This window comes from Athene noctua, chromosome 10 (genome assembly GCF_965140245.1).
Source record: "Athene noctua chromosome 10, bAthNoc1.hap1.1, whole genome shotgun sequence".
NCBI classification, from domain to species: Eukaryota; Metazoa; Chordata; class Aves; order Strigiformes; family Strigidae; genus Athene; species Athene noctua.
The window spans coordinates 14341158-14354590 of NC_134046.1; the positions used below are offsets into that span (position 1 = coordinate 14341158).

General features: G+C 35.2%; 1 protein-coding gene across 23 annotated transcripts in view; it reads right to left on the minus strand.

The window, feature by feature from the left end:
* Nucleotides 1-13433, minus strand: part of SLMAP (sarcolemma associated protein) — a 91432-nt gene that overhangs the window by 14129 nt on the left and 63870 nt on the right. For 21 of the 23 annotated variants that reach the window (XM_074914516.1, XM_074914518.1, XM_074914505.1 and 18 more), the window contains 5 exons: nucleotides 12024-12104; nucleotides 11705-11764; nucleotides 5750-5872; nucleotides 4882-4956; nucleotides 691-1011 (listed from right to left, as the gene is read on the minus strand). In XM_074914516.1, coding sequence (XP_074770617.1) covers nucleotides 691-1011; nucleotides 4882-4956; nucleotides 5750-5872; nucleotides 11705-11764; nucleotides 12024-12104 — 660 coding nt within the window. Of the gene's footprint in view, nucleotides 1-690; nucleotides 1012-4881; nucleotides 4957-5749; nucleotides 5873-6330; nucleotides 6449-11704; nucleotides 11765-12023; nucleotides 12105-12242; nucleotides 12366-13433 lie in introns of those variants that run through there. The other 2 variants (XM_074914521.1, XM_074914522.1) reach the window with 2 other exon arrangements.

Genomic DNA, 13433 nt, shown 5'->3' on the forward strand with positions numbered 1-13433 from the left:
CTTTTGAACTCTATTAGCAGATTCATCAAGACCTGAAGCTATAGGCCTGGACTAGTGGTTCTCGACCAGTCTTCGTGAGATATGGGTGCATTACACGTAACGTGAAACGTGAACAAGCCTAAAGCAAGCCCTATGCTGGCTCAGCACAACATATTGTTATATCTCTACATCATGCATCTAGAACAAAGCTTTAAATTTAAATTTGTTTTAACATTTTAATGTTAAAAATGAGATTCTATCAACAGTTTTAAGCCATAAGATACAGTTATTTGTCTCAAGTGAAGCTTTGTTGAAAAAAATTAAAAGGTCAGAAGCTACCCATTTATGGACTTAAATTACACCGAAGTTACATAAGCCCTTTTGGAAATCGGTGGCAGTATCAAATCCCTCAAACAGTACAAGTTTTCCATCTTTTCTAAGTGGAATTATACTTGGTCTACTCTTGATATCAAAGGGTACCTAAATAGTAATTGTCAATTTTGCCAAAATAGGGTTAATGCAGTACAGAACACAGCTTTTGTAACACTACAAGCCTTAATACATATATAAATACACACATATGTGTGTATATATAGACATAGTAAATGACAACAGACACACAGACAAATAGTGATTGAATAACTGATGTTCATCAGAGTGAGAAAGATGCTGCTGTTAGCACTGGTCTGTGACATTCTTTTAAACAAGTACCTTTTAAGCGAGTAGCCTCTTCCTTCTGCTGATCCTCACACTGCTGGCATCTCAGCTGAAAACTTGCTTGCAGATTGACAATTTCTTTTTCATAATCTGAGGCATCTTTCCGCCACCGTTCAAGTTCCACTCGCACCGTTTGCAGCTCATCTTGCAGTGCAGAAATATCTGTATCTCGTTCTGATGCTGCTTTTTCTGCTACTTGTTGAAGTGACAGAATCTCATTTTGAGCACTGACTAGTTCATTTCGAGTGCTTGAAATTTCATTCTCCTTTTCCTCACGAAGATTCTCAATATCTTCCTGTAACCTTCGCAACTGAGCTGGAAAACATACAATAATGTTAATACTTTTAAAAACTGTATTTACAGAAAATCTAAAAAGCACAACTCCCTTTCTTAACTTGATGTCTGATAGGACTAAAGAATCCTAATGCAATCGAAAAAGATATTATTCTTGTCAAATGCTGTACCCTTAAAGAGACACGTATTTGGGGTCATGTATTAGAGTAAAAAGAAGCACGGATTATGGCTGGCCAAAACTTTTTTAGACAGGATTGTGTTATATGTGTGACATTAAAGCAACGCTCCAAAATCTGAAACCAAGATTTAGATCCAACATCACTGTAAGTAAACCAGGTATTATAGAACAAGGACACTGGAGGGTTCAGGGACAAGAGGAAAAGCAAGAAAGCTTCTGTGACAAGGCAAACATTTGTAAAGCTACACTGGAAATGTTTGCTTGTTCAACAGTTAACTTGCAATGTCTATAAATATTCAAGGCACAGAGTCTAATTTCTACTGCAGTCTCAACATGTAGTAAAGGAAATAAAAATTATTTCTTTGCAAAAAGCATTTTTCATAGTATGAATTTTGAGTTAAAAGGGACAGTTGCCCAAATATATTGAAGTGTAAGAAGTCCTTTAGCATTTACGGTTTACTGTAAGTATGCAGCAGTCACATGCCCACTAGGCTATTTTATATTTCTGCATGAAGCTAACCTTATAAATTACTCCCATTCAAAACTGTTTCATTACTAAACACATCCCTCCTCTGAGCACAACTATTTTCCATAAGCACACATGCAAACAGAATCCAGTGTAGTTGAAAAAACAAAAAAAAAAGCACAGAGAAAAGGGAAGTATGAAAGAAAATGCAAAATTACAGTTAAAACCCTCAATGATGGAAGTGTTTAATTTGCTCTGTGTTTCTGTTTTGCTTTTTAAAGAACACATATCAAGAGTTCACATTTTATTTATTTTCAACTTGGGAAAAAGCAATTACTGAATTTATGAAGAACTGCTCTGAGAAGAAAAGTGCTAAGTTCTTAACATAACTTGAAAACCTAATATAAGATATTCTAGAGGATCAGAATTAGACATTTAAAGTTACATGGTTCAGGAGCAAAGGGAAAAAAGGGGACAGCAGAAAGCATAGGGAAAATTACCAAGGCTGAGTAACCTTCATAGATTACTTGTATTTATTTTTATTCTCTCAAACCATTACAGAAGATTATACGGAGAATGCGAATGAGTCTCGCTTATAAACTGACACAGCATAAAACTACTCAAGAGAGACCTGCACTTTCATGACAACCGTACATGATGTTTTGCAGTAGCTACATATATAGTAATATAAGCAGAATTCATATACAGGTACAGTCTAGAAACTTTGCTGTTAGTTGGTGTAAGAGAAGAAGAAAAAAGCAACTTTTTCCTCCCCTCCTCCGAACAGGCTCCAGCAAGACATTTAGCTCATTACATAAACTAAAGAGCCTATGAGTTGCCCAGTTCCACACTCCAGAGGAAAAAGACAGTATGGGAAAAAATACCATAGTTACTATATGCTGTAATACATAAGGAGCTATTATAGACAACAGTAATATTTCACAGCAATTCTGTATAAATGAAACAGTCTATCTGTTCCAGAACAAAGACATCTGCAGTATGATAGGGTTTTAAATACGTGAGCAACATGAAGCTTACTACAACCTCATGTGTTTGGTAATAGTTTCTACAGGCTTGCACTAAGAGAATAGCAAACATAGTAGTAGATGAGAACAACCTGACAGTAATACAACAAAACACATTACACACTAACAATTGCCTTGCATTAGGAGCCTTGAACCTACCAAACCCACATGCTAGGAAACCCCATGTTACACCAGCAATTGCAACTTGCTAATAGAGCAGGTGCCCATTAATGAGAAAAGGAATGATTTTTTTCAAACCATGTCCTTCTGATATTTTCTTTATCAAGCCAAGCTAAATTCCTGCTTCTCGGTAATGGCAGTATGTCAAAGAAATTTGTTTTTTTGCTTATGCATGCACTGTGGATGAAAATTCTCCTATTAAATGTTCAGGTGTGAAAACAAGCATGGTATAACTGAAAATTCAAACACATACAAGCCACAAAGTTTGGTGGAGTTGTAGAAATAATTACACAGGATAATTACTACCAAGGATATTAGAATGGTTTCTGAAGCACTGGATATAATTTGAAAGTGCAGTTAGAAAGAAAACTTCCATTACATCTCTTATTTAAGCCATTACCTCATGTAAGCTGAGCACTTAACTTTTTTTTTAATAAGTAATAACAACTTACATGAATTTCCTTGCTTCACCTATCTGTTCATCTAAAGAACTTCATACGTAGAGACAGGATTCTTAATTATCTCTGTGGCACCTTCTCTTCTCTATAACAAACACAAAACCATGTAGCACTGGCTGGCCTAAAACATTGATTCCATGGAAATACTTCAAGAAATGTTACTGCATGAAGCTGCCAGGATTTTTTTCTCCACTACAGTTGACAGAGGCTGCCAAATGAAAATCCTAACATCCTGACAACTCTTCCCCAAGTTGAGATGTGTCACACCCTAGAAGTTTGGGAAGCAGCAAGCATACAACAAACATCAGAATCTTCTGAACTACAATGGAGAGAGGAGGAAACGTTACCAAGACCTCATTTGAGAAAGGTTCAGGAAACAAAAAAGTACTGAACTGACAAGAGGCACCTTGCAGTTGTTTGGCTCTGTCAAGCTTCTACTTTGATTCTCTTTTTCTGAGAGGAAAAAAGAGATATTTCTTTCTTCTGCATAGAAATAACTATCAACTAATTTCTAACTTTTACTCAGTATTTTTTACTTGGAAAATTTTCGTTATCAGGATAAGATTCAAAATTAAATTGCTCCTCTTGTTCAGAAGAGTATTATGCAAGATCCTCTTTCTTACAGAAGCAACAGCAAAAAATGTAAATATTCTTTGCTGACATTCACATAAAACAGGGCTATTATATAAGCTTCTCAGTGTAATTGGTACATGTTAAGTACCACATTCCACAAACTACTGCCCATAAAGTAATCTGCTAAAGCTATTTTGAGTTCCTAAGAATGTGAGGACTCTCAACCCATCTGCCTGTCTGCTCATCTGCCTTCCAGCCATTTTTTTGTGTAAACCAAATGATATGTTGACAAAGATGCCAACATATGGAGCTCCTGTAAGTTTCATAACAATCAATGGCTGTGTAAATGTTCAAACTAATGCTTCCTCTTAGGAAGTCATAGTATAACACTTACTGATTTTAAGACTAGACAGCCTCTTGACCAATGAGCTCACTCGCATGCACAGGCTAAAAGTTAACATGATACAGATTACGTGACGCAGAAGTTATGTAATTCATGGCATTCCATTCTGCTATAATTATTTTGGGCTGAAAAGAGCATGACTGGTCATACTATTTTTTTCCACAAATCATAGACTATGCCTCTATTACTAAAATTTTACTGCATGCTCTGAAATTGAATGTAGATCCGGATTAAAAATTTCTTTAAGAGGATCCTACCAATGAAGTGACCAATTAGCACAGAAGAGACTAAACCTTCTGAATGCTCTGAAGATAAAATAGTCACAGTAAGAACCCTGGATCATTCAAAGCTGAGAAAGACTGGAGATAGAGGAAGGAGAAGAGGTATCTGTTGCAAATCACCTCTTCTGCATTTTCCAGGTTATGAGTAGAACCGTAGGAACTGACAGGAAACATTTCACAATAAAATTCAAAGACATGGTGAAAGAAATCAGATTTAAAACATAAACTCAATTAACATTTTCCTTTGTTAGTGGCTTATGATGCCATGGAAAGATCCCAAGATGTATTTTTTCCCTAAAGCGTAGGGTGAAAACAAAAATTTCCTACCTTGCAGAACATTTATTTGCTTGTTAGATTCTTCAACTTGCACTCGATATGCTTTTCTCTCTTCTTCCAATAGCGCTATAAATGAAAGTGAAAGTGTGCCCAAATGTTTGTTAGTGAGATGTATTTCAGCTGTGTAATTAATTTTAGTCACAACTTCCCCTTAACTGAAAAGTTTAAACCAATCATATTATTTCAGTAAGTTATCAGAGCTAGTAATTGTGTAAGTAGTTTAATTAAAAAGTTAATATTAAGACACCATTCCATTATTCTGGTAGTATCACAATTAATTCAAAATCAATATAGTATGTTGCCTGATCCAAAAACTCCATGTGTGCTAAATGCAAACTGGTGTGGAAGAAGAAGAAAAAAAAAAAAAGCTGTAAATATACCCCATAAAGAACCCTGAACAATATGCAATTAAACTGCACTAAATTATTACCTGCCAAAACCAACCCACAGTTGCTGAAGATAATGATACAGCTATGTATCCGATAGGATGATCTAAACAAAGAACCACCACTGTGTATCTATTAAATTATGTACATTATCTGACTGAAATATAGATTAACCAGTATCTGTAAATGAATATATTTTATAAGGATTAAACATATGGAGTTCAAGTAGGTCTTCAGTACTATGAAAAGATGTTCATTTATCTTGAACCAAAAAGTCAGAGCTGAGTTGGACTATATATATAGAGAGAGTTTAGAAAAAAAGCAAAAAACTTTCAGACATTCTGTGCAGATGTAAATGCTAGGAAATAAATTTATCTAAGAGACAGTCAGCGAAACTGGACCCCCTTTCAAGACTACCTGATAAATACAATTTTAATGGATACCCTACACAACCAAGTTGATCTGGGTCTCACCTTGAAGTTCAAAGCATTTTTGTTTACTTGTCCTAGCTAGCTCTTGGGCTTCAATCAGCTCCTTGTGCAGCTGCTGAATTTCTTGCTTAGCCTCAGTCTCTGATTGTGCACCCTGCAATTCATCTGATAAAAGAACATTTTCTTTAAATCATAAATCTGTACAACAGTTTAATTTGCACTGCCATGTGATGACTGACGACTTTTTATTCAAATCATCCAACGTTAGTTAAACTCAAAATTGCATTAGGTAAATATTAGCAAAAATATTAATACAGTTTTTATAGGAGGAAAACACAGGCAAACTGAAGCATTCATTACATATAACATGCAGTATAAAACAAAATAACAAACAAGAATTAGACTTTTTAAAAACACCGTATAGACTGGCAAGGATTCCTGCACTGACAAAAAAGAATGAACAACACATGTAAGACAATCCTTGACTGTGTTTACAACTTGTCTATTTTTAAAAGGAAGCTACTCTAACCCTCTCTCTCCTAGCACACACTTATCAGCAATGACGCTGCATCCCCCACATCCCAAGCCCACCCTCCCACCGCCCTGCTCCTAGCAGCACGTACCAGCCCTGGCAGGCAGCATACCAGCACACGTACAGACCCAGCCTTGTACTGAGGCTGGTTAATGCCAGTCAGCTGCAAGAGATTATGCAAAGAATTGCTATTAAGTGGTTTGCTACTGCCAATCGGCTTGTTACAATGCTAGGCTTAAGCCTCCCCTTCTTCCTCTGTGGACTGCAACTACAAGGAAAGGAAAAATGTAGGGAAATTATCTAAAAAAAAAAGAAAAGTCCATCCTCCTGATTTCATTCAGTGGCCTAGTAAATACTAAGTTAAATTCTGCCCTTAAAATTCTTTTCACTATGTCTTAAAATACTAGGTATATCTTTAACACAATCAGATATCTAATGTGTTATTTAAACTCTAACACCACCCCCCCAAAAAAAAAAACCAAACAAAACCAAACCAGTTGCTCTTCCCCACAAGTTTTGTATTAGCTAAAAATGCAGTTAAATACTTCTTGGGCTTATAAGAGAAGACTTGCACTCACAGACAAATACTTCTAAAACTGAAGTTTTGGGGGACATTTAAAAGAGAGAAATAAGTATTTGTTACTTAGAGTAGTGTCCTCTAATGGACACACACTAGAATCTAGATGCAGTAACGAAGAGGAAGACAACAGTCTAGCCTGCAGGCATCTGCAATGCCAGGAACTGGATACAGGAAACTCATCGGCTAAATTTTCCTTAAGTAGCATCCGTGCGGAAACAGATGTTCACACAAACAGCACCAATAACCTGTATAGGTAGAAGGCTGAAACTTTATATAAAGTCTGTCAGGTGAGAAAGCTAAAGGAGGGAAGTCAGTGAAAAAGGTCCAGCTGTGCATCATGGGAGAGGGAGAACAAAAAGGTGGATGTGTTGTTACACTGCTGGCCGGTTAATGAAGAGCTATCACTATAGACGATATGGATTTTAAGATAAAGGCACACTGTTTAGACAACCCTGAAATACAAATTATTTTGGTTGTATGGACCTTTCATTAGTAAAAAAAACAAATACAAACTATAGTTTAGTTTGTCATTATACTTTTGACATTCATATTTGACTATGTCACCAATAAAGTCACTATAGATTTTTTTTCTTTCTGTTTTCTTCATTAAAAAAATGCTTAAGTATTCATACTGCATCCCTCTAAGAAAAGAGGCTGTGGTTTTTCCATTCTCACAGTAATGAATTGGTGGGATCAAGTAGAGCTGAGGACACACGTCTGCTTTTAGACTTTTTCAGAACAAAATTATGAGAGCAGAAAGAACAAAGAGGACTATTTCATCCAAACACTTTCTTTTATCATTTATTAGAGTTCCAAATCCAAGTTTCTCTTTACTGAACATGTTTTGTTCTTAGCTTCTCATGGATAAAGGCTTGAGGCAATTAGTCTTCCAACCCTCCTTAATGAGACAGTTCAGAAGAAATAGATGAGGAAGTTGACAAATTATGCTCAAATCATGCCTGATAAAGCAGCAGTGTCCCAAATCCAACAACAGACACCTTAAATGAACTTTCTGGTGGACAATATTTCCCAGTCAATGAAAGCACGCATCATAAGAGATAATACTGCTTCAAAGGAGATGAGGAATGCAATTTATGGGACAACATAATCAGTTTACCAAAAGCACAATCAAGGTAAGCACTCTTTCCTACTCAAATGCAATAGGGGAATTTCCATATGCCTGACATGCTTCTAAACCAAAAGCCAAGAAATACAAGCATGAGAATGTAACAGCTTTTCAAGTCTTACCCAAACTGAAAATTTCTTTAACGTCTTTTAGTTCAAAGCATACATTATTTTTGTGCTAACTCTAGTTTTGAAAAAAAAAAATCTATAGTAAGTAGGATTGCTCTATTTATAAATAATAAAACTACTAAATATCATCAGGCTTAGAATTAGTTCCCTCAATAAGCAAACCCACATCACAATAGCCTGTTTTGAGAACCAATGTAAAAGGCTGCAATCAAAAAAAGTATCTGAGCAATCTCTAGAAGTATTCCACATTACACTAACTGCTCACAGAGAAGTCTAAGGAATTCTACCATTAATTACAAAAAGGTGCCAAAAAAACCCAACCTCAACAAACAAGTCAAAAATAATAGTCTGAAAACCCTCATTCATTTATTCTAGCTCACAGAAAATTTTAATCTGAGATCAGATTGTTTGCCATGGTACAAGAACTGTTCTTAATTAACACCACTTTGTTTCACTCACACACACAATGAGGCTTCCCTTAACATCAACTCCACTGGTAGATTTTAAATTGTTAAAAAAATTAGCATGACCTGTACAAATCATTCCCAAAGCACATGAAAATTTCTCCTCCTTCAATCTAGCTCAAGGAAAGGAGTCTAACCTATGGGTCAGTTTTGGAGAAAAATTACCATTTCCAACCCATTAAGAATATGATGGTGTGTGAAAGAATATTTTGGAATTTTAGGATCTATAAAATAAAATATCAATAAAACCAGAATAAAAACTCAGATTAAGTAAAGGTTTACAAACAGAAAGATATTAACAGACCTCTGCTTGTATGTTCGCCTTTACACTTTTGTTTTGATAACAGAGATTATACAGAACACATAGGCTATGGTCTTAATTGATCCCTCATCTATATGTGCCTGGTCTGTGGAAGCAACTTCGTGAGTAGGCTGGTATTTCTCCAAGTCTCATAGTAGTTCACTTGCAGAATTTTGTAGGATTTCTCAGGTTATGCAGATAATTATTTTCAGAGTACTCAGGTGAAGCCAGATAAACAATTAAAACCTCATGTTTTCTTTAGCTTCATAACATCCATGTAAAGGAAACTGTATCATTTATTTGAAATAAAGTGTCTGGCTATTGCAACATAAAGCAATGGCTCCCAAACTTTCTGAATCAGTAGGCATTGCTGATTTTAACAATTTCTTAATGTAAACTATCACTATACAGCAAACCCTCAACTGAAAATCCTCATTAAGATTCCATTAATCAGTCTTGTAGTTACTATGAAAATGTAATGAAGTTGATAAGAACAAGATTACTAACCTTCCAATGACATTTATTGCTTCTTTCCATCTGTTTGACATTTAACCGTTTTTAACTTTGCAATAAGTAGTCACAAACAGCCTGTCTAAATAGAATTGTCCAGGGAATTGTTATTAGTGGCTAATGAAGTCATTTACCTCGTGGGGAAAAAAAAAAAAAAAGCAGTTCTAAACTGTGACAGCTTTTCCCCTTCCCCTCTCTGCCAGATTCTGACTTGTAGAAAGTTGAAACAAATTCTGAATGCACTCAGAATTTACTGATGGAAAATACACTTGGAGGAAACTACAGCAATTAAAAGTCTCATCATTTTCTTGTTCCATTAATTTGTTTTGTAAATTCCAACAGTTAAACAAAAAGGAACACTGCCTTTTCCAGCAGCCATTTCCGCATTCCAAACAGCAGCCAGATCAGAAATGTTCTCACTCTTCCTTAATTATATGACTGCAAAACAAATCCACTTGAAAGTCTTTCTGTGGCAAATAAGAACCTTTTTAGGGCAAAGTCAGGCATATGAAGTAGCTCTCTGACAAAACCTCAAACAAAACTGTGGGTTTATAGGCTCTTCATAAAAATTACAAGGCAAATGATTCATTGTACAGATATTTTTTTAATGGTTTCATAAGAACAAAAAAGGAATGCCCATAAATAGCCTCAAGAGAAAGAGAATTTTTCCAATTATTTCAGTTAATTGCAATATGCTATTCAATAGCAAGGCAGTCTATGTAAACAGGTATTTTTTTACTTATTCACTTAAAAGTCCAGTAACAGCTATGGTCTAAGTCTTCAACTGATGAAGCAATGAAAAGATCCACATTAGGAAAAGACTGCTGCCATGTTACTATAGAAAAGTTGATTTCTATATTTCACTAAACCCTTCCTGTTAGTTTAATATACCCTAGACAGAGAAAGTATGACTACACCTAACCCTTGCCATGACACAAGACTGTTCTAATCCAGGAAGCAGCATGCTCACAGCAGCCTTATCTTGGTCTTGGGCTGTTAAACAAACCTTTCTGACAGAACTTAGGAAGACTTCACTTGCATATAAGGAGAATTCAGGAATCAGTGGTTTTCAGCCTGAGAGGTCCATGGACTACTTTTAATAGGTCTGCAGAAGATAACTAAGAAATCCAGCCAATTAGGAGTAGTCTTCAGTTGGCTATCTTAAAATTATAAGAATTAGAATTAAAATAATTTTGACATGACCTGAATTAAATTTCTCTACCGTACTGTTTAAATACAAAGGGTTGCTCTGTCTATGAATTCTGTGTGTGTGACAATGCTCACAGGAAACAAACTCCTTAATGTGTATCCCATTCTGGACTTAAAAGTTCTGATACTTAATGAACATCATGCAAAACCCAAATGAAACACCCTCAGTATCTTAAACACTCCTTTTTAAACTGATATACACTGGAAAATACCAAATTCATGTTTAGTTTCACTGTTTAGAAACATATAATAGACATAATTTTTGGAAGTCTTGCTGTCATAGAATTAGAGAAGTGTAAACAATTACAGAAGAAAGTTATTTTACAGATCTCCTACATATTATTATTGTTTCAGGTCTTCCTGAATTATGCAGAACTGACATTTCTTTTACTTGTGATCCCAATATAAGCATCATTTTACAGATCCTACCAAATGTCTAGTCACACATAAAGCATAAAATTAATTTTCAGTACGCTAAATGTAATAATACCCCACAAATTTTTCAGCTCATGAATATGTAAATATTAACTTGCTAATCAAGTTTTAAGTACATGCCCTCAGTGAAAATAGCAGTAAAAAACTTAATTTATAGCTATGAAGCTCAAAGCTAAAGCTCAGCAATCATCTAAATACAGTTACAACAGGAAAGTAAAATCTTGGTTGTGTTAATCAAAAAAATATTTTAGGTTTTCTTTTTAATCCAGCCGGTGCAAACTAACAGAAGCATTTTTGACAGTGGTGGAAACTATACAAGTAAATTTTTGTAATGCTTAAAACATGTCAGTGATGGAAGAATCGCTCCTCCCCACAGCTATTAGCCCTAACTTGAGTGTATGCTGTAACTATTTCTCAACTCTATTTGAAGTTATAACATGTAAATTCCTAGAACAGTGTTGGTGAGTGCAGAAACTAGCTTTATGCACAAATTATTTACATACTAACATTCATAAGTATACTTTTATATTGCATTGCCCAAAGGAATCATTACTGATACGTAAACGCAACTCTTCCATACTACCATGACTAAAACATTTGAATTTCAGCACTCCACTTGAATGCACATTTGATAAAAAACAAGCAGACAAAAAGATATATACACACACATACAGAGATTATGCATCTAAAGTTACAAAATTAATTCGTTTACCTTTTAGAAGAGCTACTTTAGCAATAGGTTCATTCAGATCTTGGTCATCCATTTGGGCATCTAAAAAAAACACCCCACACCTTTCAGAAAGCAGGCAGACTGCAGATGGGTTTCATATGTGCATTCTTTAAGCGAAGATAAGGCTTTTAAGTTCTTCCAACTTTACAACAGTTAATTAAGAAATCATAAATAGGCAATACTGCTCTAAGCTTGTATCTGGCTCTGCATAACACACACATTCTCTGCTCTTTTCGAAAATGCTTGTGATTATGTAATTCAAGCTAAATAGATGTTACAGAAACCTCAATTAAATGCTTACCTGTAGTGTCGTCGCTGCTTTTCTCCTTGCTTGGACTAAGAGTATCCGACAAATCAGATTCTTTGACTCTTGCTTGATTGTCTGTTAGAAACAAGGAAAATCAATGACAATCAGTAAATGCTTTGTTCAATCTCTTAATCATAATTTCTTCTATACATCTAATTAACTACTGCTAAATGCCAACAGAAAGCAACTTATTTGAAAAAAACACTTAAAAACCTGGTGGTTGCTTTTTTCTTTGTAAGTCTGGGCTAAAATGGATTCAGCATCACTCAAGTCATTAATCTAGTCTAGTATCTAACAGGGGATGCAACTGCCTCATGCACAGCTTGAACTTTTGTTAAAGCTGTACTCTTGCCAGTTGGATCTCTGTGCAAAAGCTGATTCAATGAGGGAACAAATAAGAAAACAAAACTAGAACAATGCAGACATTGTAACAAGTCAGAAAGAAATTGCTGTCAGGAATAAAACTGTGCTTCAGTATTTTGGACAAATAAAATAGCAGCAACAAGTCTTGTATATACTGTACTGTTAAAAAGAAGCATAGTATGAACTGGTAAAGGATGACAGCAATATAAATTAATACATATTTTCTAGAAATTTCCATTCAATTTGTATAAAGAGAAGGCAGTCTATATCCTTTCCACCAAAAAATACCTGTAAGAAATATCTGTTCATACACAATTCACCACATTATTACATTATACATGTAGCTTAGTGAAGCCACACAGTTGTTTGTTTGGGGTTTTTTCTGTTGTTTTTTTACCAGTTCTAGATTTTGAAGGAAGACCAGATACTTTCAAAAGGTGAGGGGACATAATTATACTAGTGCATCCTGTTCCCACACAGAATTATCCCTGACTCAGAGTTTAAATACTTTGAGGCTAATCTTTTTTTTTTTTTTTTTTTAACCTAACCATTCTAGTTTAACAGACCCATCAGAACTAAAGAAAAGCACATCATCGCTGATGTGGGCAAACCCAGTTAAGGCTGTCAGCAAGAAACTATGTCACCAACATGCAGGTGCGATTACACATAATGGAATCTTTCTTGGCTGACTATGCAGAGTCTTGGTTTGACAGCATTGCTGCCCACCCACAGATTAATAGAGGTTTCCTCCAAGTCTCAAGTCCCAGGTAGAGAGATACATATAAAAAGGCATCATTACAACATTCCCAGTATACAGACTTTACTTCTACCATACATGCAGAAAAGCACACCAAACACAAATAATTTCTTCACATATAGATACTGTAGACGCAACAAAAACGTACCAGGACATGGCAAGAAAGATGCACAGCAATAAATAAATCAAGTGTGTTATAGCAACAGGGCTAGTATATGAAAATATGTAAAAACCAAAGGAGTAATTTTTTTTTTTTCAAATAGTAAGAACAAATAGAAATAAAC